Here is a 25,281-nt window from a genome sequence, read left to right on the forward strand (position 1 = left end):
TCTCACCTGGACTATCCCACTCACTGTCTAGGTAGGAATATTTCCTGGTTCGTATTGGATCATGAACCTGGTCGTCGGCAGGGTACCACTCAACGTCTCGACTTGTGCTCGGCAGTTCGATGTCAGCGAGATCCGGACTCTCCTCGGGAGTCTCCTCAGCGGCGCTGCCTTCAGCTTCATTCGCGTTTTCTCCGGTTACCCGCTTTGTGTGGCTGGCATGGATCCACTTCGGCACACCAGCACACTTTACAGCAGTAGTGGTGACAAGGATCACTTGTCTTGGCTTTCCCCACTTTGGTCCAAGGCAACTCTTCCGGGTGTGTTTCTTTAACACCACCCAATCGCCTGGTCGTAGCTTATGTGCTGGAGTCTTGGGCCATTCGTCAGCTGTCTCTCCAATCTGGTGGGAGATAGAACGCACTTGGTCACCCAGCTGCTTGCAGTATTCTAGCACCAAATCATCAGTAATGCTTAGCAGTTTGTGTCCAGGTACCCATGCTTGTCGCATCACTCTCCCCATTAGTACCTCATGGGGGCTCAGGCCTGTTTTTCGATTTGGAATACTTCTCAGACTCATCAGCACAAGGGGCAAAGCGTCTGTCCAGTTCATTTTGGTGGAATCACACATCTTCGCCAACCTGGACTTTATCGTGCCATTTATCTGTTCAACCACCCCAGACGCCTCGGGATGGTAGGCACAGTGCAGTCTTTGCTTCATTTTAAAGGCCTTACAGAGCTCTTCTAGGACGTCGTTGGCAAAATGCCCACCTTGGTCTGTTTCAATCGTCTCAGGAATGCCATACCTAGGTATCAACTCCCTGAGCAATAGCTTGGCTGTAGTTAGGGCATCATTTTTCTTTGCTGGGTAAGCCTCCACCCACCGGGAAAACAGACACACTACAACCAGGATGTACCTATATCCTTTGCACTTGGGCATTGTTATAAAGTCTGCCTGCATCCTAACAAAGGGACCTACAGCCTTTCCGATGGTGCTTTGCTCCACTACCGTCTTCTTTCCTGCATTGAATTGTTGACACACTAGGCACCTCTGGCAAAACCTTTCCGCTTGGTTCCTGAACTTTGAATTGTAGAACACCTTGTCAAACACCCGACACATGGCATCCCTTCCCATATGTGTTGGTTCATGTATCATTCGGACCATGGGATCTATCAGACTGTCGGGCAGCACGGGCACTCCATTTTTGTCTACCACCACACCGTCATTCCTCATCCTGCATTCATTCTCACTCCATCTACCTTTTTCTTCCCTGCCTGTTGACTGTTGTAAGTCTTTTAATTCATCCCACGTTGACACACTATCAAACAACATCAGTTGGCAGCTGTGTCCACCCCACAACCCAATTTGGAGGGACATTTGGTGTCGGGCACAAAATTGTGCGATTTGGTCAGTGTATCTGTTCCCGGCTGTCACATCATCATTTCCTGATCTGTGAGCCGCACACTTGACCACAGCCAATTCTTTGGGCAATTGAATAGCTTCCAATAATTCTTGTACCACCTTTCCGTTTCTGATAGGGGTACCTGAGGAAGTCATGAATTCTCTTTGTAACCATAATTGGCCGAAGTCATGAACCACCCCGTAACAGTACTGACTGTCGGTATAAACAGTTATTCTTTTGTTTTTACCCCTCCTACAGGCTCTTGTCATGGCTATGAGCTCTGCTACCTGTGCAGATTTCACTTCACTTAGGTAAGAGGCTTCTATGGTGTTTGTCAATGTGACTACAGCATAGGCAGCACACAGACCTCCACTCTCATGTCTTAAACATGAGCCGTCCACGAACATTGTAAGTTCCCCATCAAGTAATGCTACTTCTCGGATGTCAGGACGGGGCTTAGTGCTGAATTCTGTTAGATCAATGCAGTTATGTTCCATTTCACCCTCTTCGTCTACATCCAGGGGAACAGGTAACAGAGTTGCAGGGTTTAGGACATTGCACCGAGAAATTGTTACATTCTCAGCACCAATCAAAATTCTCTCATACTTAGTCAGCCGACTAGGTGTGAGATACTGGGTCTTCGTTCTTGTCAGTAGAATTACAACAGAATGTGGAACATATACGGTGACAGGATGTCCCATGACAATATTCTCACTCTGTTCCAGACTGACGCAAGTAGCAGCTACTGCTTTCAGGCATCCGGGCAATCCTGCAGCCACCGGATCTAGAGAGGCTGAGAAATAGGCTACGGGACGCCTGACCAGCCCATGCTCCTGGGTCAGGACTGAGAGCGCACAATTTTCTCTGGTGTCACAGAATAATTCAAAACGCTTGGAATAGTCTGGCATACCTAATGCAGGAGCGGTACATAGACAATTTTGCAATGTTACCCATGCGGACATGCTTTCACTGTCCCAACTGACTGGGTCTTCCACTCCTTTCTTGGTCATTTTTATCAAAGGTTTGGCTAGATTTGCGAATCCCACAATCCACTGTCTGCAGTACCCCACAACTCCTAGAAACATCCTCACCTCTTTCTGAGTTCGGGGTAGGTCCATTGCTTTAATTATCTTGATCCTTTCTGTGGTGACCTTTCTGATCCCTTTCTCTATCTGGTGACCCAGATATTTTACTGAGTTTTTACAGAACTGCAATTTGTCAGGGGATACTTTATGTCCTCCCTTTCCTAGGTGATTCAGCAAGGCGATGGTGTCAGTGACACATTCATTTTGAGTTTTAGATGCCACTAAAAGGTCATCTATGTACTGTACCAAAACGGACTCTCCGGGCAGTATCAGGGACTCAAGACATTTCTTTAGGATCTGGTTGAAAATCGAAGGACTTTCAGTGTACCCCTGAGGGACACGATTCCAGACATAGATATGGCTGTCAAATTCAAAACTAAAAAGGAACTTGCTTTCTGGATGCAATGGGATGGAAAAAAATGCATGGCACAGGTCAATGACAGTGAACTATTCCGCATTCCAAGGAATCTGATACAAGATTACTGCAGGGTTGGGCACGATGGGACAGCAAGGTACAACAATTTGGTTTACCTTGCGCAGATCCTGCACTACTCGGTACTTTCCACTAGGCTTTTTAATCCCAATGATAGGCGAATTGCAGGGACTGCTCATTACTTCTTCTATGATTTCTGCTTCGAGCAATCGGGTAATTTCAGTTGCGATTCCTGCCTTTACTTCTGCACTCATTTTGTACTGTCTTGTTTTGGGATATACTGCATTTGTTTTTATTGTTATTTTAACTGGGTCCACGTTTGCCATTAAGCCTACATCTTTTCCCGTGAAATCCCACACTTCTGGTACCACTCTTAACTGAAGCTCTTCAGGCAAGTCTTCAATCGTTAAGGTTTTAATGTCAGCGTCAGGTCTTACTAACATCAGTTTGTACAAACCATCTTCATCGGGGGTCTGAATTTCGACGCCTTTTGGTGAGCAAAAGATGGTGCAGTTCATTTTGCACAACAAATCGCGTCCTAACAGGTTCACAGGACTGGAATCACAGACCACAAATCTGTGCATTTCTTTAAAGTTTCCTATGGAGATTTCCATAGGCTCAGTTACTGGAGTACTTATTATCTTTTCTATTGGAGATACCCACTACTTGGATAGCTTCTCCCGAGAGGGGTAGGTTAGGAACATCCACTGTTCTCACAGTGGACCGGGTAGCACCAGTGTCCAACAGAAAGGTGACGTCTTTTCCTTCAACCTTTCCTTCAATGTATGGTCCAGTCTGGTCTACCGGTAAGGAGGCGCCAAGTACGCACTCCTTGTCTTCCCCTCTCAGGCCCCGTCAATCTTGTTCATCACAGAGGAAAGAATCATTTAACAGGTACTGTGGAATTGCTGCATTGCTTCCATTCTCTCCCTCCCATATTTCCGCCCTTTCATTCTGCTGGCCCTGGTTCTTATAATTCTGTCTAGGAGCGCGAGGTACTGGAGGTAGCTTTACCTGTTGCTGGTTCTTTCTTGTCCCCTCTTTCTGCACCTGTGGATTTAAACCATTTATAGGGGTATTACCGGCCTGAAGGTGTGGACACTCGTCTCTCCAATGCCCTAACTGGCCGAACCCGTGGCAGGGGAACTTCTTCATAGCCTCTTCCCGACTCATTTTTGCCCGGGGCTTCCCTCCTCCCCCAGCAGTGGCATTCCGAGCATTATTATTGGAATTCAATTTACTTAACTGTTTTTCTTGCTGTTCAGCCAATTTCACCTGTGCCCACATCACTTTCTCCTTGAGGGCTTTCTTTTTATTTTCGATTTCATCTTCGCAGTATTTTGCGTATTTCAGGACATCATCTATGGGCTTTCCCTGCCAACTTATTTTATTATCTCGAATCCATTGATATATTTCAGGCCTTAACCCTAGCACGAATCTGTAACTGAAATGGGTCATGTCTTTCATGTCCACATTATCGATACCACTGTAAGTCTTGAATACTTGCAGTAACCTTTCATAAAAGGAATGGACAGTTTCATCGCGTTCTTGGGTGGTTCTATCTATTCTGGTCCAATCTGTCTCTTTTGCGGGCACATTTTTCTTGAGGTATTGTATGACTTGCTCATACTTCCTCATTACTTCCGGTGCGGGAGCTCCTGTTTTCTCGTCTCTCACATATTCCTCACTAGGCCAATCAATCTCAATTTTGCAGTCGGTCCACAAATCTACAGGGACCACAATGTCGAAAAACCCATCCAGGTCTTTCAGCAGACATTTCTGAACTTTTATGAAGCGTTCTACCTGCCTGTACCAATCAACTGGCTTTTCCCGTAATTTCGGGAAGTCATTTGTAAATGACAGAATATCCTGTCGGGACCAAGGGACATGGACATATTTTCCTCCCGGGACCTCTCTCATGGGACACAATTTCTCTGTCGGGGTTACTTCTTTTAGCACGTATTCTGAAGCCTGAGACTTAGCCCTGCTGTCTTCCTTTTTCTTTGCCCACCGGGTTCTCCATTTCCCTACATCTCCCCATTTCTGCAAGAGTTTTAATAATTCCTTTATCTGGATCTGTTTTCCTACCACATTCAAGCTCTCTAAGTCTTTGTCTGAAAAATCTACTCTGTAGGGTTTCTGAAGGATTTTGGAACGACTGACATCGATTCCCATTTCTGTGGCTGTGTCCATTAACCTCTCATGGAGCAATCTAGCATTCCGGGTAAGGTTTTTACTGATGAACAGTAACTCTTCTTCACTGTAGGAGTTTAAGCGGTCTAATCCTACATTTCCAGCCATCATCTCTTCTATTTCTATCCTTAGTTTATAGATCTCTAACGGTCTGGATTGGGGAGTGGTCTCTTTCTCCAACTCTTTGGTCCATCTGTCTAATTCTTCTGGGGCTACTACTGTGGCACTCCTAACCCCAGATGTACCTTCAATCAAAACCTCTTTTGGCCTATTCTGACTTCTGGCCCCCGACATGCTAGTCCTAGGTTCTCTAATGGGCAAATCCATCAGCACCACTGATTCACATTCACTTTCTTGATCGTCATCTATGAATACTTCCTTTCTTGGGGGTGGGATGCTAGGAGTAGGCATTATTGGGGAGATAACAGGAGGACGAGGACTAGCCAGGTTATCCCTATAAAGAGGAATAGCAGGTCCAATGGTTACTGGGATAGTCAGGGAATCTGGATGGGGATGTATCTGGGCTATGGTCCGGACTAAATCATCTTGCTGCCTAGCCAGGGCTTCCTTTTCTTGTTCTCGTAAAACCTTTCCTGCGGAATTGTCATGCAATACTTGGGGTACCAAGGGAGGGTAAATACTTGGGGCAGTTGGAGTAACCAATCGAGGTGGGCCTTCTCCAAACGGCTGATAATTCGGGACCGTGGATTTAGGTCTGCAAAACCCATCCCCTTCACTGGTTTTACTGTCTGTACCTGTTCCATCTGTCTCGCTATCCCTCCGACATCTGGGATATTTGGCAAACGGGTTTGGTGAACTCAAAGGCTCTGACTCGGCTACATAGGGAGGGGGTTTTTTCATCAATAAATCTTCTAAGTGCTCATCTTCTGAGTCCCCTACGGGCATTGAGTGATGGGTTTTTTCTTTACTTTTTCCTTTCCCTTGTTCTAATACCCCCATCATTGGAAACAACCCTTCCACCATCATGCTTTGTCTCCAATGTTTCATTTTCTGTCTTTGGTTTCTCTATGGACCCTCAGATACCATTTGCTCACTCCCTTGTCCATCCGGGGTCTATCTCTCTCCAAAGCCTCAATTTCCCACTCTTCTAAGGCTTCGTACTGGGTTAATCTGGGTCTGGGATGCAATTCATTCATGCGGGTCCTCAAGTTAAACAGGATCCTACCATTAAAGGTACCATCAATAGGAAATGCTAGGACTCCGTCATCTGCAGTATACTTTGCCCAATTCTCTAGCCATACACAGGTATGATACCCCTTTTCAAACATCATGAAGGAAGCAGGAGTATTTGGTGGAGGAATGATCACACCCTCCCTCGTTCTAATGGGTTTATCTGTTTTGAAGAAATTCTTTACCTTGTCGGCAAATGACATTTTTCTCTTTATTCCATACATCATGTGCGGTCTACCTCGTATAATCTGTTCCTTATAGAAGCCTGAGTTCTGTGGATTAGGTAAGAACTCAGGATACCACATATGCCTTTACAGGCTCGCTTCTAACTCGGCCTGATTAATTTTGTTTACCTTTGTACTTCCAATGCTAGCGCGACTCTTATTTTGTAGGAACCAATCAACACCAAGAATACAAAAATCCTTGTCCAATGGGTGCGCGGCCTTTCGCGAGACCAAGTCTCACGCTCCGGCACTCACCCCTCCCTTACAAATTCAGCTTCACTACACACCCGCTGTTCTGACCAATACCAGCGCGGCACGGAGTGATGTCAGAGCAGCTTTCCGCCCGACTCCCTCCTTCACAAGGTAACGGAAACTTTTAACTTTTCCTAAAGTGCGAGTGCAAAACTTAGTTACTAACACACAACGTCTGCCACTACGTCTGAGTGTTCTAAATAGGTAGAAAAATTTCCTCTCACTACAAGTAAACCACTTCTGTCTACTTTTCATTCACTCTGGATAGACTTCTTTGCCTAACCTCTCACACTAGTAATATAGAACCCGTTATTCTTCTGACTCATCCACTTCAGTCTGGGATATGTACTGAGCCAGGATTTCACCAGCGGACTATTTTACTTACCAGTCAAGCCTCGGAGACCCTATTACTCCTCCCACATGTGACCCTTTCTAGGTGATATCACAAGGGAAGTTTTATACACAGGACTCGTGGCTATCAGTTATACAGATGCAAAAAGATCCTAATTAGTGCTTCCAGGTATTCCTAACCCTACACTAATGACTCTAAACAAGTGACTTTTCCAGCTAACCGGATTCTACTCACCGTTAGCTATATACTTCCCTGGGGATTCGGACTACACTGAACGCTTTACAAACAGTTCTTTGTTAATACGAAATGTAATATTTATAGCAGCAATGCAAAAATCATATACATTTACATATAAATCCTTAAAACATTTCAAAATATTTGAACCAATACAGTAGAAGATCAGCAGCACATTTTATTTTCACGGTTTGTTTATCAACTATCCTGTCTACCTATCTTAACTAGTCCTAACCATACTACTGCTACCAGAAAATTACTGATAGAGCGCGCAGGTCACCCGGGTCACAAGTTTACCAATTTTCCCCGCGCACTGGGCCCTGTCGCGAGAGACCAAGACTGAGTTTGCTTGAACCGGGTGATTTCTTGCACGCCACTATGAGTAATTCGGGGGGTGACTTTTACACCACTTACTATTCATGTACCTGACTTACCACAGGCACATTACTCCCAACGGATCAGGAGCTAGCAGTGGACAGGTGACAGGTTTCCTAGGAAAGAATATACTTCATAAACCAAAATACATTTATCCACTTCATGTACTGTAAAATGACCACAGACACCTGATGAGTTTAAAATTTTATCTAAAGATTTCAAAGAGAATATGCCAAGATAAGTAAAATACAAAATAACACATCAAGCATTAAGATCACAACCAAAATGTAGCTATGGACTAGGGCAAGGACCATTTGAGTATATGTGAACACTAATGGTAAGAATGATAAGAACCAACTAGTCACTGCAAGTTTGTACTAGGACATGGGACATGAACGGGACCTAACATATATTTAAAACTAGGCTAATTATACTATTCTCACTAAGTCCACTGCAACCACACTAAAGGAAGGGGAAAATTTGGAACACACTAGTATGTATGACAGTTCAATAATATCCTTAAGGTGGGGAGAGAAGTGGAACAAGTCTAAAAAAACAATTGCATACCATTTGCATTTCAAGGTGATAGGGCAATATCACAGGCAAGAGTGCTTTATTAAGGAAAAAGAGAAAGTGAGAGAAAGACGCAATCCCACAGAATAATATTTACCTAATTAGGAATGAGGACTAACCCTGGCCACGGGTCAGTTTGGAAGGACGGGGACAAGGATCCTCAGAAAAGGAATGCCGGAATGCGAGCAGGTACAGCTCACGGGCAGTCAGGACAGGATACCCCTCAGGTTTGGGACAGGACTGGGCTCACCAAGGTACGACCAACACCCACAGCTTCGGATGCAACGCCTGCGTTACCCGTCTCTGAAAGTAATCCGCCAGTAACCCCGATTGGGTTTTCGAATTTCCCAGCAAAGTGCTTCGCCAGCACTTAGGACTATTTCCACCCCTAGGAGTTTGTGGAAGGTATGGACAGAGTGCTCCGCAGCACTCTAGATTGAGCACCTATAGAGTTCGTAGGGTCAGTGACAGGTCTGCTACTCGGACAAGTCGGACAATTTTCCTAAGCTACACTAGGGCAATTATACGATTTTGGGGACCCCTAGACCACCCACTAATGTTGCCAGTGACAGTTTCCTACATTAGGATTGGTCAGGAGAGGTGATTCGGTCATTGTCACCTCCTAGAATTCAACGTTCCCATCATTAATATTGAAATTTCGCTTATCCGCCCCTTGGGTTCACGTTCCCATCCATAGGAATACAGTAGAAAATACGAGTGTACAGGGTATAGCAACAATGTCTCTGAGGTTCAAGGTGGAATTTCATCGTCTTGTGCTGGGTTCTCAGGCGCATCGGGCTTCAGGAGCCAACTGGCTTGTTTCAGCTTCTGCGCAGTAGAGTTTCTCCCAGGTCACATGGCAATACTCAGAGGAGCTTCATAATGGCGTTGCTCATGTTTTACCGGCCCCCAGAGACGCGATACATGAAAAGTAAGCGAGAACAAATTAGAATCATACAAAAAAATGATCACACTGTATACCGTGATAGATCTAAACACACCCTTATTTTATAACAGCAATAGTATTAAAGTTTAGTGCGAAAAGACAGATAGGCGAAAGCAGCAGTAGCAAGCAGAGAGCATGGTGAGGCACAAGCGGCCATTTTAGCATCAATGCGCATGAGCAATACAATCCCTCCAAAATGCGAGTGCGTCACATCACATGGGTATGACCGACGCATGCGCAGACTGGATTTCTGCAAAGCAGCCATTTCCTTAGTGCAAGCATTGTGAGGATGAAAAGACACACAGGCAAGCCTCTCGGGAACGCCCGCGTGTTGGGGAAAATGCTAAATATAAGACGGACAGTTGGATTAATATGATTATACGTTAGGCGAGGTTCATGAGTGTGAGCAAGTCGCTTTACGTGCGAATCCTTGCTCCATCAGGGGCACTTCCTATATAGAGTGAGTGGAGCCATAGAGGATGAGATGATTCAGAAGGAGTACTCCAATGGTAGGCCCAGTGAGCTGAGTAAAACACTACTGAAGTAGGATTGCGAAAGCAAACGTTGGGTTTTCCCGGAATGATCAAATCTGGCATGACTCTGGCTGAAGCACTTTTGAGTAAGTGCAATGCGTGATCCAAATGAAGATGGGAAATAAATGAATTACAACTCAGGGGAACTCCCAGATTCTGCTCGGTGACAGACCTCTACGGTGCTGTGGGATTTCTGCCACTGCTTCTCACTCGTACGAAGGCGGTCTAATTTTGAGAAGCTGTTCTGTGAAAAAGCAGGAGGTGGGTCCACAAAAAATGTTTGATCTTTCAGCTCATTTGCGAACAGAGCGCTTAACTTTGACAAGGAAGTGAACCATATACTCAGTTGAGCAGCTCTACATGGGAATCTTGATCACATCCCACTCACTCATAACAAACAGACCAAACAAGGAAGTAATTAGCCTTTAACTGGGGTAGTGGAACATGAGAACCCCAAAATCCTGCACACCAATCGACTAACGCCAATGGTTGTGCATAAGTACAGTAACTAAGGCATGGTTATATAACTTTGTTTATTTTTAACATGTACTTTCTACATTTACTTCCTTGGAATCCATAGCAGAAAGATAAGTAAATTACCGGGGTGTCGGGTCTAGCCTCTTCTTTGACCCTCTACTGCTTGGTCACTTGCCTTTTGAGGACTTGGTGGGGGAGGGCATTCCTCCTTACGTGGTACTATGTTGAATCCAGGTCAAACTAAAACAACAATCCCTTTCACACGCTGACAGCATATATTGTGTATCATTGACAATAAAAAAAACTCTCTTGTTCCTCCGTTGAAGCAGTCACTTCAGTTAAATCTTGAGATCCTTAGCCAACACGTGTTTCGTCACCCTTAATTGTCATGCCTTCTTCAGGGCTGAGAAACAAACAAGTGTATAGAAGTTGGGAGTAAAAGATATCCATCACTAACATCAGATGTCCATTACCCTTTGTGAGAGTGCGCATTATCGCAAAGAGCAGCTCAAGTGTAGTCCTCGAGCCTGTGGAAACCCATACTGTTTTACTAAAACATATCACCATTGCTGTCTCTAGACAGACTTGTGTAGTTAAAAGATGATCGCTGAGGCACCTCGGTATTCTACCCAATCTGATGTATCATTTTAAGGTGGCCCCATCCCACCATTTTTGACAATTTGCTCTTCTACAATCTTTCCAGTCTAGTGAATTTACTTCTCAGACCCTCATTTATAGGTGGGGTTCCACTTATGATTGCTAATTCTACAGTGAATCCAGAGGACATGTTTGCGAATTAAACCCCACCAGTGTTTTCACAAATTAGGAATACAGAGAAATGCCCATAAGTGAAACAAATAGTCTATACTTTTCCCTCCCAAAGATGGGTTGCGCTGTTGCTTCACTTGTAAACCTTCTTTAAGCGCTTGCAATTAGGCAACAGAGTATCCAAAACCTTTGTCGTAGAAGGAAAGAAATTTAAGGCACCAACAAGTTCATTGTGCTTGTCTTCTTGGCACCTTTAGCCAAACGTCTTCAGTAGCTAAAGAGCGCTCTGTTGGGGTAACTGTGTATTGTTATTTTCTCTTAAGGTGTCCTTGTCCAAAACCATTAGCAGGCCTGATCAGATGACTTCGACTTTGAGTTCTCGATCAAGCTGCAGTAACTGCATTCTTAAGCGGCACTCACCTTACATGTCATTTGGGATACTGTTTGTGTAGTAAACCCCACAGTGGAGCAGTACAGAGATTGGGCAATAGTAGTCCAATCCCAAGAGTACGTAGACGTGATCCATCAGACGCATTGATGTACAGCTCCTGCAAGGACCATGCTTGTTGTGAGGCAGTCTGTCCATCTTGGAATGGCTTCTGTCTGTGCAGGTTGTCTTTGCACTTCTACTGTTCTCTGAATACTTGGCTTCATAGTTCATGCGTTTTGGTTGTAAACGTTTGTAGCTGATGCTGTGTGGTTGTGTGGAGTCAATCGCACCGCGTTGTAGATTTTACTGTACTAGTCATATCAACGAAGAGGGTGTTTCTCTGGCGCCATGTTTATTGCAAGATTTAACAATAAATTGGCATGTTTATGTAAAGATTTAACAATAAATTAGCATTTCAGGTAGGCTCAATTTTAGTACACTTTCTTGGTGAAAATCCTGTATTACATTGCCTTTTTCTTTCCTCCTCTTATCCTGAGGGTGAGTCTTTGTTTGGTGGACAGGCTGGTTTATTTGCACCCAGCTGTGGTCTAACTACTCTTTTGAAGGGGATTGTAAGTAGATTTGCTGGATATGGACTATTTTTGTGGAACTAAAAGTAGGATTCTGTGTAAATAAGATAAGATGAAAAGCCATTCGTTTTTGTGTGAATTATAGAGAGACCAAAAGTGAACGAGGAAAAGCCATTCTTTTGTGTAGAAAGATATTCAGTTTTCCCTATTTATCCTATTTTAGGAAGAGTCCACGCACAAATCAGCAAGCACCAGCAGCACGTCGCCTTCGCAAGCGGAAGATACTTTGCCGGATGGCCCTGTCCTCCGAAGGAGTAAGTGTTTAAAATTACACGATCGGTTTGTCTCCACTGATGAAGATTACATGTTCCTAGGGTAATTCTACATGTAAATCCTCTAGGCTCTTGGGTTCCTATTAACTTTAATATAATCAAGGTCGTGCAAGAAATGTGTGAGAACCAAGGAAGCTGAAAGAAGTGTTGAATCATGCATGATGGTCATAGGTAGAACATCTAAGTGAGTCCGAAAATGGTGTCCTGGTCAACTCATTTTTATTTGCGGTTTTATATACCGCAAAGTTGTCCCAGGGGACATTAGAGTGCTTCCTGTGAGCAGCAGAATGAGTTGCACATGTTTTTTAAACACCCTGGAGGAAGGGGGGGGGGGTGGGTAAGTAATTTGCCCAGAATCACAGGCTGTTGAGTCAAGGCCGAGATTCAAACCTGCTTCCCATGTTCCAAGGTTGGCAGCTCTAGCCACAAGGTCACATCTGCTCCTGAGATTAGCAACAGCATGCCGCTGTGGTATGAACTGGCTGGCTCCCCCTGACTTTGGTGTTGTAATCACTTCTGAACCGAGGGCTATTTCCTTCTCAACTTCTCATATAAAATAAGTACTCCGAGAAACCTATCTTTGTCCTTCCATTTTCTGAATAGTATGTGCATACGTGGCTTTACATCCTGGAAAAGGTATTTCTTAATGTATTGTGTGTTACGATTCATTTTAAGTACTAATTTAGGAGTTCCAGGACCTTTGTGAAAAGGTAGAAAATGTTATGTTGTGTTTTTCTTTTTAACTTAGTTTGAATTACACCAGCTGTATAATTTTAAAATATAATTATAGGGTGATTTGGTCGATTTAGACCACCTACAAATGGGGACATTTTTTAACGTATTTTACACATCTTTTGTGCATATATTGTGATCACGATAACTCGTAAATATTACACTTGCTGATAGATTTACATTGGTTCTGTCAGTCTACAGAGTTTCGGCAGGTGTCTCAGAAGCTTTTCAGAGTTCTGGGTCAAATTTTTGTTTTTGTCTTTCAGTGCCTCCGAAATTCCTGCCCATATCGTCCACCCCACAGCCGGAGAGACGGCAGCCTCCGCAGAGACGGCACTCCATTGAAAAAGAGACCCCTACCAATGTGCGACAGTTCCTGCCGCCCTGCAAGCAGAGCTCGCGGTCCCTTGTAAGTATGTGGTGTCTGCCTGGGACCCTGGGCAGTGTGATGGAGCAGGGACCGACTGCAGGAGGCTGTAGGCCAAGAAAGCAGCATCCAGTGGGGTGTTCCTCGGATGGGTTCATGCGTGCTGTGCTTCTGAAAGCATGACCAGCTCAGCTAGGGAATTAAAAAAATACTTCCAGGCATGATTTGGGTGGCCTTGGGTCCATACCATATTGGTTGGGTAGTGTGCATTTATGGGACTGGTTATAGGTCCAACTAGCTTGTGCCTTCACCACTACACTCTTTTAACGCCATATTTTGCAATATATATATATATATATATGTATATATATATGTATGTATATATATGTGCATCTGACACCAAAGTTGCACACTAGGCGCTTTTTGATAGTGCCCTGGACGCCGAGTTTAAAGTGACCGCACCTGTGCGTTCAGCAGCTGTTTGGGGCCAGGAGATGCATCACTGGGGGTGAGTTGTACTTTTCTGCTCAATAAAAGGCAGTTCGGTGACTCACTCGCTGGTTCCTCAGCCAGCCCCTACGTGGTGTAAATATTTCCACCCAGGCGTTCCTGGCAGGTGGAGAGAGGTTGAAAAGGAAAAGTCTCCTTCCTGCCAACCGTGTGGTGAAGCAGCCCTTCTGTTCCTCCAGCGCTGCGGTAGAAAGGGCTCCACCCTTTGAGAAGAGTGGCACTACCCCAGCCCCCTAAGTGAAGGGGCAGTCTGGGCGCCCCTGCTCAGGAAGCGGCCAATAAAAGCTTGATTTCGGCCGGGCAGGATCTGTCCAGCCCCCACCAGCATTCAAATGCCGAACTAACATAAGCTTTGCTTTATAAAGTGATTGTTCGCTGTATAGTAGACTCTTGGCACTGTTGACAGATTGTTACTGTTACACATTTTCATTTATCACTATTGTACCGACCTCAGAAGGATGGGGAAAGCTGAGCGGAGTCAATGAGTTTTTAAATTTGTGACAGCAGGTTACCCACAGATCTGTGCAGCGCTTACCTTGTTGACCCGTCTTATCCGAATGGGATATCTTTCTAGCAGCAATAAGGGATCCGGCATTGCACACACATCAAAACGGAATTGCTTCTAGGCGCTCAGGGGAGCGGTATAAACACCTCTGGGTGCAAAGGTGGGGTCGCGGCTGCAGTGATCATTCCCTGTGATTCCAGGCTAGGGTGACCCTGGCAGCCATGACTGAGCTCCAGAGGGATGCTGCATCTTGTCCTGGTGGTATTTGTGGCTAACACTTTTCAGGCATTTGGCGAGGCGCACGGTTTTAAATACAGTCCTGGCCTGCACAGGGACCCAGGGGGCCTTGTTTTTCAAGGCTGAAGTTTCTTTCCAGCCTTTCAGTTGGTAAGATGCAGGCCCTCACAGAGTGCTTTGCGGTGGCCAAGGCATGAGGCGGCAAGCCTGCCGACCACCATGGGAGGCTAGCTGGGGGTAGGAAAGGAACTGCCTTTTTAGGGCGCATCTGCTGCTCGGAGTATTTTTACTGCTGCTCCTGTCCTGGCTTTGAGGCCGAGGCCCTCCTCACATGAGACTCCTACGCTCTTGCTGCATTGGGGTGATGCGGGGAGCGCATACTGAGTGGGCGTGTGAATATTTTTTATACCTTAATCTTGCATAGCTGTTATACCTATGTGTTGTGTAAACTGTTTAACGAGACCTTTGCCACAGCCGCACGTCCTGTGCTAGCAACGCACACTCTGTGTGACTTACACACACTTGACGGGCACCCCTTGGCCCTTGTGTCTCCAGGTTTTTTTTACACAAGTGCACACCTCGTGTCTGATTTTCTTGCAGTTACCAGCCCACGTGTACAACCTGCAGGTCTTGTGAGGTGTACGTGTGCTATGTGTCCCCCACATATAGCACACTACGCAGGGTACTTTGCTCACCCCAAAACAATCATCTTTCTGATGGGAGAGGCAATGACTAGGATTTTAGTTTTAGAACCATGTATTTTAAGGCTGTTCTGTCCCGTGTCCTTTTCTTTTTTAAGTTCAAGTGACTCGGCTGGGAATTTTCCTTTCACCCGAAGGTGAATCTGGGTGCTTATGGCATAGGGATGGATGGAGTCTGGGCGCTGTAAGCAATGTTTATCTGTTAGTGGCGTCATTAAAGGTGGGGGCAGCCACGAGGGTTTTTAATTTTGTTATTGTTTGAAATTGTACCCGCAGCAGCAGTGGGCCTAAGTTACTACCTCCTACTAGGTCGTTCAGTCAATTTTCGTTCCCAAAGCCCTCATAAAGATTCTTTAATGTGTGAGCGCAGGTGCAATCTAAGCTCTGGGCTGAAATCCTTCCCTTTGTATGAAAAGAGACATCAAAACAAACACATACCAGACGAGAAGAAATTGCCTAGGTTCCAGATTGCGCAGATCAAATGACTCTCTAGGTAGAGATTAATTAAGAGGCAATCAAGCTATAAACCAATATTTACTAGCATATCTCTGCCTGCCTGCAAAATAAACACTTGCTAATAATAGACGGATACTCTCTAGCTCTTAGTGCGTTTGTGAATTACCTTTGGCAAGAGCGCCCTCTAGTGCTAGCATGTTAAACATACCATCAAGCTGATTTAACAAATTAGACTGTAGCCTTCGCTACGTTCATACCATGTTGTCGACATTTCTATTAAAAAGGAAAAATGTACAAGTATGTTATGTTAATTGCTCTCCGAATGAACCACCCGCTGTTTTTTATGTTTACAGAGCCAAATAAAGGGTGAGTTTTGGCCCAGTATGTTAGAGGTGTAGTGTTTCCCCACAGTGATGAAGATTGACATTTGAATGTGTCAAAGGCTGCAGTGCAGAGTATTTCCACCGCCCTCCCAGGTGACTTTTCCTGCTAACAGAGAGCAGCACTTTAGAATATGATTGGTGTAGTAGAATTACATAATAACAACTACGTTTGAAGGAGAGCGCTTTAATGATTCACCCACTGCTCCGTAGGCGTAGATGTGTTTTATTTAATTTCAAGATGACTCGCAGGTACCTATATTGTCCCTCTTTTCTGCCCACTGTCCAGGTTCCTAGGATAGCCAGTCTCTTTCCCAGGATGGCTGTCTCACCGCCATTTGCCTCCATTCAGACCGCGTCCCTGCTCGGCTCCCATCCCTTTGAAGCAGCCATGTTAGGGGTGGCGGGGGCAATGTACTATCTGTGTGAAAGAGCTTACTCCAGCAGGCGGACGCCCCCCAAGGTTTGCCTCTCTCAAGCCTACACTGGCTTCAGAAGAGATTTCTCTGTCCGCACACCCCTTGCAGTCCCCAGTACTCAATCTGTGGTACTGGGACGGTACCTCACAGCTTGGGTTAGCACTGTCTGTACCTTTGATTGGTAATGTTCTTTGAATCGGATAGGGTTTGTGAGGAGAGCATTGGTAAGTGAGAGTGATTTTTGAATCCAATCGCCTGAGGCAGAACGTGAAATCAGATTTAAAAGGACAGCAAACTCACCATGCAACGTTTTTGACAGGAGTCGAGTGTAATTTTTGCGTTTTATTTTCCTTATATACTTTGATGGAAGCCAAGGCTCCCGCCATTTTGCTAATGCCATAATATCCTCCCTCGCTGCTCTTCCGACATTACCCTAAGTAAAAATCACGGTTGGGTTTGAGGAAGCAAAACGCAGTGACATGATGTTTGCACAACATGCAAACCCGCATTAGGCTATTAACTATAAAATAAACTATACTTAAGGCCCTGAAAGATTCCTAGAGCTTTTACAACACTCCTTCTCTCTATAGTGGCGTTTTTACTGCTAGCCTTAGTTTAAGACTTCTAAAGCACTCAAGGTGAATGTCTCTGGTGACTTGTAGGGCGTGTTTATCAGCCATTTCTGTGCCTGGCAGTACATTGGCGGTGATGGCGCTTTTGCAGTTGCCGTTCAATGGATGCAGGCACCTTCAGGTGTATTTTCTGTACATATGAAGAGGAAAGTCCAATGTTGCATTTAACATTTTGTTGTCCTTTTGAAATCTTTCAAATTAAACATTAGCATTTGAACATGTGAACCCGTCTGCCCATCCACAAAGCTTTTTAGTACTCAGTCTAGTGTCTGCCTTTGCAGTGTTTGCAAGCTGCGCCACCTGGGATTTAGCACTCTTTAAGGTACTTTTGCTCTTGCTCAGACCAAAGGTAATCCGTTTATGTAACACAGGTGGCATTGCATAAAATGTATAAGATACCACAACGAAATATACTCCTGTTTAATTTAGCCACTCCTTCAATCAGCAAGGTGGACATTTACTCCACTGTTGGAGGCACATGAAGCACGTGTCGGACCAGGGAGTCCAGTCTTTGCATGGTCATGTCCCAGGGCCATATGCATGAGTGTTCAACTCTGTCTCGTCTGTCCATCTTCTGTCTAGTGAAGGTTCATAGAGCAATTTGTCTTCCTCTGGTGATGAGTGCATGTGGGGCAGACCACTCGCCATTTGTATTCTAGAGTATGTGCTTCATGTCAAGGCCGGTTCTCCGTGTCACCCTCTAGGCCAGTCTCTGTCACCCTCAAGGCCAGCTCTCTGGTCACCCTCAAGGCCAGTTCTCTGGGTCACCCTCAAGGCCAGTTCTCTGGGTCACCCTCCAGGCCACCTCTCTGTGTCACCCTCCAGGCAAGCTCTCTGTGTCACCCTCCAGGCCAGCTCTCCGTGTCACCCTCAAGGCCAGGTCTCCGTGTCACCCTCAAGGCCAGCTCTCCTTTTCAACCTCAAGGCCAGCTCTCTGTGTTACCCTCAAGGCCAGCTCTCTGTGTCACCCTCAAGGCCAGCTCTCTGTGTCACCCTCAAGGCCAGCTCTCTGTGTTACCCTCAAGGCCAGCTCTCTGTGTTACCCTCAAGGCCAGCTCTCTGTGTCACCCTCAAGGCCAGCTCTCTGTGTCACCCTCAAGGCCAGCTCTCCGTGCCACCCTCAAGGCCAGCCCTCTGTGTCACCCTCAAGGCCAGCTCTCTGTGTCACCCTCAAGGCCAGCTCTCCCTGTCGCCCTCAAGGCCAGCTCTCCCTGTCGCCCTCAAGGCCAGCTCTCCCTGTCGCCCTCAAGGCCAGCTCTCCCTGTCGCCCTCAAGGCCAGCTCTCCCTGTCGCCCTCAAGGCCAGCTCTCCCTGTCGCCCTCAAGGCCAGCTCTAGGTGTCGCCCTCAAGGCCAGCTCTCCGTGTCGCCCTCAAGGCCAGCTCTCCGTGTCACCCTCGAGGCCAGCTCTCCGTGTCACCCTCGAGGCCAGCTGTCTGTGTCGCCCTCAAGGCCAGCTGTCTGTGTCGCCCTCAAGGCCAGCTCTCTGTGTCGCCCTCAAGGCCAGCTCTCTGTGTCGCCCTCAAGGCCAGCTCTCCGTGTCACCCTCAAGGCCAGCTCTCCGTGTCACCCTCAAGGCCAGCTCTCCGTGTCACCCTCAAGGCCAGCTCTCTATGCCACCCTCTTGAACTCTTCTGCAAGAACGTGTGAAACTCCACACTTTTCTTTTTCCAGCATTCAAGGCCAGCTCTCGGTGTGTCGCCCTCAAGGCCAGGTCTCGGTGTGTCGCCCTCTAGGCCAGCTCTCGGTGTGTCGCCCTCAAGGCCAGCTCTCGGTGTGTCGCCCTCAAGGCCAGCTCTCGGTGTCGCCCTCAAGGCCAGCTCTCGGTGTCGCCCTCAAGGCCAGCTCTCGGTGTCGCCCTCAAGGCCAGCTCTCGGTGTCGCCCTCAAGGCCAGCTCTCGGTGTCGCCCTCAAGGCCAGCTCTCGGTGTCGCCCTCAAGGCCAGCTCTCGGTGTCGCCCTCAAGGCCAGCTCTTGGTGTCGCCCTCAAGGCCAGATCTCTGTGTCTCCCTCAAGGCCAGCTCTCCGTGTCACCCTCAAGGCCAGCTCTCCGGGTCACCCTCAAGGCCAGCTCTCCGTGTCGCCCTCAAGGCCAGCTCTCAGTGTCGCCCTCGAGGCCAGCTTTCCGTGTCACCCTCAAGGCCAGCTCTCTGGGTTACCCTCAAGGCCAGCTCTCTGGGTTACCCTATTGAACTCTTCTGCCAGAACTTGTGAAACTCCACACTTTTCTTTTTCCAGCATTCAAAGCTACATCCCAGAGAAAATGCTTTAGAGACACCCCTCCCCTCTCAGTGGCTGAACACCTAGGAGCTGGCTATCTAGAGCAGCCCCATATTGTATGGTCAAGTGAGTAAAATGTTTTTTCCAGGCCACTGTCCCTGTAGTGTTTTTCCTATACAAGCAGGACGTCTACTCGACTAGGATGAAGTTCCGAAGTGTTCTTGTTGTGCAATTTACCAAGTGGCATCTTTGTTTTATACAAGTAAGACTCCGAACATACCCTCTTCATCTTGCCACTTGTAGTGCGCATAACTTAGGACAAAATATGTGGGCTCAGCAGCCATGAGGTGTTATGTATATGGGAAGTTTCCACATGTGCCTCATATTTGTTCTCTCATGTGTCACAGTTAACATGCACATTTACCCTAGTCATTGATGTCAGATCTACAGAGCGCCCTCTTGCTTCTGCCGCATTGGTGCTCCAACTCCCTAAAAGATCAGCTGGACATTCCAGGTGCCACCAACATCTCGTGGCATAAACAATGCGTCCAGGGTGTTCTAAGTGGCAGCTGAGGCCTCTTGCCTTTATGAGCATTTCTCTGCTGTGGTGTAGATGGCATCTACTGGTTTAATGACAACCACTAGCAAGGTCACACAACAAGGCATGCGAAATTCAAGAGAATGTCCTGGCTTCAAACTTCACGCCAAGGAACAAGCATCCCAGAGGTCTCAGTAAGTGCCTGGCAGGTAACACTAGGACCTTTGGGTTCAGAGAAAAATCTATGCATTTATACTCTTCTTTTTCAGCTACAGATTTGGAGAAGATTTTGGACACAGAGAAGGCGGCCGTAAATGGAGTACAGCTTTTTGTGGCTTTATATGCTCCTCCTTGAAACTGATAAAACATGATTAAGGTATATAAGTAAGGGTTCTTGGCTACCATGCTTCCCCTGCAGGAGCCCATTGAAATTCTTGCTCTTGGTGCGAATCATGTACCGGGGACAGGTCGGTTCTATGTTGAGCAAGCCCAGTCAGTCCATGGTACTGCACAGGCCAATATGCCGTATCCTTGAAATTGTTGTGATGCCGCTTCTTGTGCCGAAGATCGGGTGAAGGGGTATCTGATGTCACTTTAGGGACCCTCTTGACTTTATGAAACTGATTATACAGAAATGTCTAGTAGAGTATTAGTTGATTAAGTCCCAAATGCATATATAGCTCAGTAGAACATATAAGATATTTGTTTTGATAGATTTATTTGATGACCACTGATGACGTAATTGGTGTGAGGCAGTGGAGATCACTGGGAAGTACTTGTTGGTAATTTCTTCCTCACCTCCGTCAAAAGCTCTGATATGTCTCCTTTATTCTTCTGATTGGTATTGGTATTTAGGGTAGTTGTTAGGGGTTACGTGGCTGTCAATGCAAACAATCCTGGGTCAGTGAGTGGCCTCAGCAAGTAGTTTAAAAGTATCTCAAATAGGGCCGATCTTAAATTAATTCACACCCCTAGTAACCAGGGACAAATATTGATTGCCCAATTTACTGTGCACTCAGACAAATTCAAGTCGAGTAAAGCTGCTTGTATTCTCTAAAGGTCTCCAGAAACTCTGGCATTCCTGCATGATAAGTACCTCAGACCTGTCCATTTCGCCTCCGATCGCGCCTGTGCCCTTTGACTTGCTTCATATGGCCAAGCTTTTGGTTGTAGTGTATGCAGGGATATTAGCTTTGATTAAGCTTACAATTCTAGATAACAATATTCAAGCATCCTTTTTCAGCAGAGTTGAAGATGGTGACTTTGGTGCATATCTTGCCCTTTCTTCAGATGAGGGTTTTGCTCTGTGCAGTAGACCCTGGAACAACTGGTTGGTTTGAGTATTATTGAATCAAGAGTCCTTTTTTCACATAAGTGAAAGCCTTTTCGGCAACCGGAAATTCATTGAGAACTTGATAGACATATCACTTGGGCTGTCCTTCCTTTCTCCAGAGGCCTTGGTGTTGCAAGAGGTACCAGAGCAATTCCAGCTCAGAGCACTCTTGTTTCCCTGTGACTTCCTATGTACAAAAGCTTCAGAAATGCAACTTGTGGACCATCACTGGAACAAAAAACTCTTGTCCTGTCCCCGATTCTCCACCCAGCTTCATGGTCGCATTTTCTAGTAGTTTGTAGGAGCGGTCTGAGGGTTGGAGTGCTCTTCCAACAGTTTAGTTCATAGGTGTCCCTAACATGCAACTTCTGGGAGTACAAGTACAGCTCCATTCTCATCTTTATGAGCTAAGTCTTTTCTCCTCTGACTGCTTGTCTCTCGTTACTCTTAAAAGCTAGTATTTATTTTTACCAGTAATATATTATGCATTAGGAAATATAGGCATAAGACCCATGTTACACCATTTTGCAGGCTGGCACAGGAAATGTACTTCTTGGGCACTGGATTGTACCATGCGTTTATAATCAATATATTGTGGACACAATTCACAGAATTAAAAGCAGACCAGGTGCTTAGATCTGCCTCATAAAAGGGCTCATCTCAAAAACGGGGCGGAGCTGCTCTTCCTCTGCTGTGACCTGCTGTCCATTGCGCTCCATGTCATGGAGGAGAACAAGAAATGTTACAGGGCTGGACTATCCTGAGAGACACCGTGTTCCTGGACTGGTTGGAATGATCTTTTAATCCTCTCCCCTGGTCCATCTGCTTTTAGAGGATTTCCTCGAAGCCCAGCACACCTTCCCATGCTCTCTTTCGGAGCGAGTATTTAACTTTATAGCACCTGTACCAGTTGAGCAGACCCATCACTTCTGAACTTCATCGATGACATTATCTACTTCCTACTGCTGGACATGACCTCTGGTTACCCTGGTCTTTCAAATCACAATGGAGCTGGTACCCAGGAAACAATCTCTTAGAAGCAAGCATAACATCAGATGGCAGAGCAGTGCTCTCCAGATGTAAACCGAGATTTGACCCATCCCTTTCTACCTAGACATTGCATTTCCGTCACTGACACAGGTGGCTTGTTCTAGCATACAGGCTGTGAACATGTGCACACACTGACATTTTTTATAGGTTTAGTTTCTTTACTAACTGTTCTAATATTGCATTTTATACTGTGGAAAATACATCTATGTGACCAGGGGCTTAAGCCTCTCTCAGATCAACCAACCACAACAGAAGATAATAGCAGTGAAAGCCTCACTAAAGGGGAAGAGGGTGGGGAGGGGCCTGTTCCGAATAACTGATATATAGCAGCATCATTGTTCCCAGATCGCGCTTGATAACCGTGAGGAGAAGAAGCGCTGGTATGTATTCAGCATTAGGGCTTTAGAGAGAATGGAACAGCTTAGGTCTGGTTTGCAGAGATGAAGTTATTGACCCTGAAGTGGATATCGATTATCTGCAGGAGTGTTTGAAAAGCGAGATTGTTCAGTCCCTACTAGGTGAAAGGAGGAGGCAGGCTGTTGGACATTCTCGTACCTTGGTCCTGATGGCTTCTGGAGACACTTCCGAACAATCAGTCCATATGTACTCTGTGTAGAATTAAAGGATCCACTATCTGTATTTTTCAGACTCAGGACCTGTGTACATCAGCTACATGTCAGCAGTACCCTAGTTGTCTCGGCATCTATATAGGGCACCAGCTCTGGAGCATGTAGCTCATCCAGTCTACCCAGCGGCTGATGGAGGTGTATGGGGTGTGTTTGACGCATCATCAGTTCTAAGGAAAGGGAAATAGTTCTGGTCAAACACATCTGATTGTTCATTTATCTTATAAATCACCTGCTCCCAAGACGCAAATCATGGTAGTTCTACTAACCAATTAGTTACACCTGGGCTTAAGTGTTGTCTCCAGTGACGGAGGATACAGTCTTGGCGGTGCCAAGCGAGTTTTCCCTCCATCGGCATCTTTAATGTGGTTGTTCTGGCAGGTAGGACTTATCAAGTAATATCCCTAAATGTGGCAAGTGTGATTCTGGAATATCACTGGTTGTTCTTATTGTGTTTCAGACATTAGTCTAGTAGCAATCTGTGTCCCCAGATGCGTTTGTTCTTTCAGAATAAGGTTGTGAAAACATATTTTGTTGGGGTCCTTCACATACATGCCCCCAGTTTGGAGATCATCATCCAACTGGTGATTTAAATCTTCCATTACCTCTTAAGCTTAAAAGCCCTTGGTTCAATGACACCCCTTAATGCCATACCCGTGACCAGTCACCCAGAAAACAGTTCTTTTGTTTGCTAATTTGTCTGCCCACTGATTCAGAGTTAAAATCATAGTCTTAAAGAGCCCTATACAGTTTTCCAACACCGAGCGGCTCTTTAAATTATCCATAAATATCTTCCAAAGATTGTCAGATCTTTCCATAAAGCATGAAGTCATTCCTCCACTATTCTTTGCTAAACGTTTAACAGGCAAGCAGAATCCTTAACAAATTTATCAATCCAGGTGGTCCTAAGCTTTATCTGGAGATTACCCAATTGCTTTCTTTAGGCGCACAGTCCGTTATGGTGTTTGTAACCCCGTGAAGGAGCTCCAAGGCACTTTTAATCTGAGTAGTTCACAGTGTTCTGGAATACTTTTGTGTATTGGTTGTAAAACCAATTTTAATCTGAACATCCAGAGAAACCTTTTTTTGCTGTGATGTTTGCCATCCTGTCTTTTTGTGATGCTTTGGAATCTGTCTGTGTGTTTAAGAAAGTGGGCATTGGGGATACCGTAGAATGACTCCATGGTTGCTGTATCAACATTTGTGCTCCTCGTCCATCCCCCCTTTCTTCAAGTGAACAGCCTGGTCAGGTGAAGAGAAAATGAACTGACAGAGGCATGTTGAATATACGTAGATGGTCTCCCAGATGGACACATGTTCTAAGTGTTAATGAAAGGAATGGGCTAATTAACCATGAGTACTGAAGTTGGTTCAGAGGGTATCTTGTACTATTTTATGTAATACTTTTTTTATTTTATAAGGTGTCCATCACCACTTGTTAGGGAATCATATTTTCCTGATTTTACGTAAAAGGTGTAGAATGAGATTAGTTGGGTATCCCAATTAAGATGCAGTTCAGATGTTTTATAGGCAGGAGGAGTCATTTGAAGACACTCTTTCCCTATTTAAATGTGTAGAGCAATTTTGAAGCAGTAACATGTTCACCATTTTCCAACCAATCTCAACTTGCTCCCTTGCTAGGAAACTCTCCAGGACAAGGAGGTACCCACAGGGGTATGTTTTGTCCAACATTTAAAGCAGTAGACTTCTTTGATGGGTACTTTAACAGGGTACAGCTTCTGTGTGCTGAGTCTCCAGCGAGGTGAGGGACGAGGTCTTTTGTTGTGTGGCGGTTCTGGAATGCTAATGTTTGACACCTGTGCACCTCTTCTTTGCACTCTGTTTCCTTCACACTGGAAGGCTAAACAAACCCTTCCACCAGTCTCCAGCTGACTGGCTGTGATTGCTCACCTCCTGCTTGTGTGATTCAGCCACCAAGACGAGACTTTTAATGCACAGTGATACTGCTGCTTTACATGGTAGACTTGGGCCACATTGCCCATTACTTCTTGTATGTAGATGGTACTATTTGCAAAAGGGGGGCAAGTTTACCGTCTTGAAAATAAATGCTGTTAAATACCAAAGCATACTACAATTGTTAACGTCGACCACTTGCTGATGCAAGCAGTAATTCTGTAGTTTCATCAGCGCTGTTTCTGGGGCTGGTACAAGCGCACAGTACATCCAACGCAGGAGGTGCAATGCATATCTCAGTTTTGTAATTTGGTCAAACACATCAAATCTGGTCTG

At 45.7% G+C, this 25,281-nt stretch overlaps 1 protein-coding gene across 5 annotated transcripts in view; it reads left to right on the top strand.

Moving 5' to 3' along the window:
* Nucleotides 1-25,281, top strand: part of SPIRE1 (spire type actin nucleation factor 1) — a 543,573-nt gene that overhangs the window by 479,835 nt on the left and 38,457 nt on the right. For 2 of the 5 annotated variants that reach the window (XM_086965582.1, XM_086965584.1), the window contains 3 exons: nt 12,220-12,310; nt 13,327-13,469; nt 16,506-16,679. In XM_086965582.1, the coding sequence (XP_086821708.1) occupies nt 12,220-12,310; nt 13,327-13,469; nt 16,506-16,679 (408 nt within the window). Of the gene's footprint in view, nt 1-12,219; nt 12,311-13,326; nt 13,470-16,505; nt 16,680-24,672; nt 24,706-25,281 lie in introns of all 5 variants that reach the window. The other 3 variants (XM_086965586.1, XM_086965587.1, XM_086965585.1) reach the window with 2 other exon arrangements.

Source organism: Lissotriton vulgaris, chromosome 4_1, assembly GCF_964263255.1.
Source record: "Lissotriton vulgaris chromosome 4_1, aLisVul1.2, whole genome shotgun sequence".
Lineage (NCBI taxonomy): Eukaryota > Metazoa > Chordata > Amphibia > Caudata > Salamandridae > Lissotriton > Lissotriton vulgaris.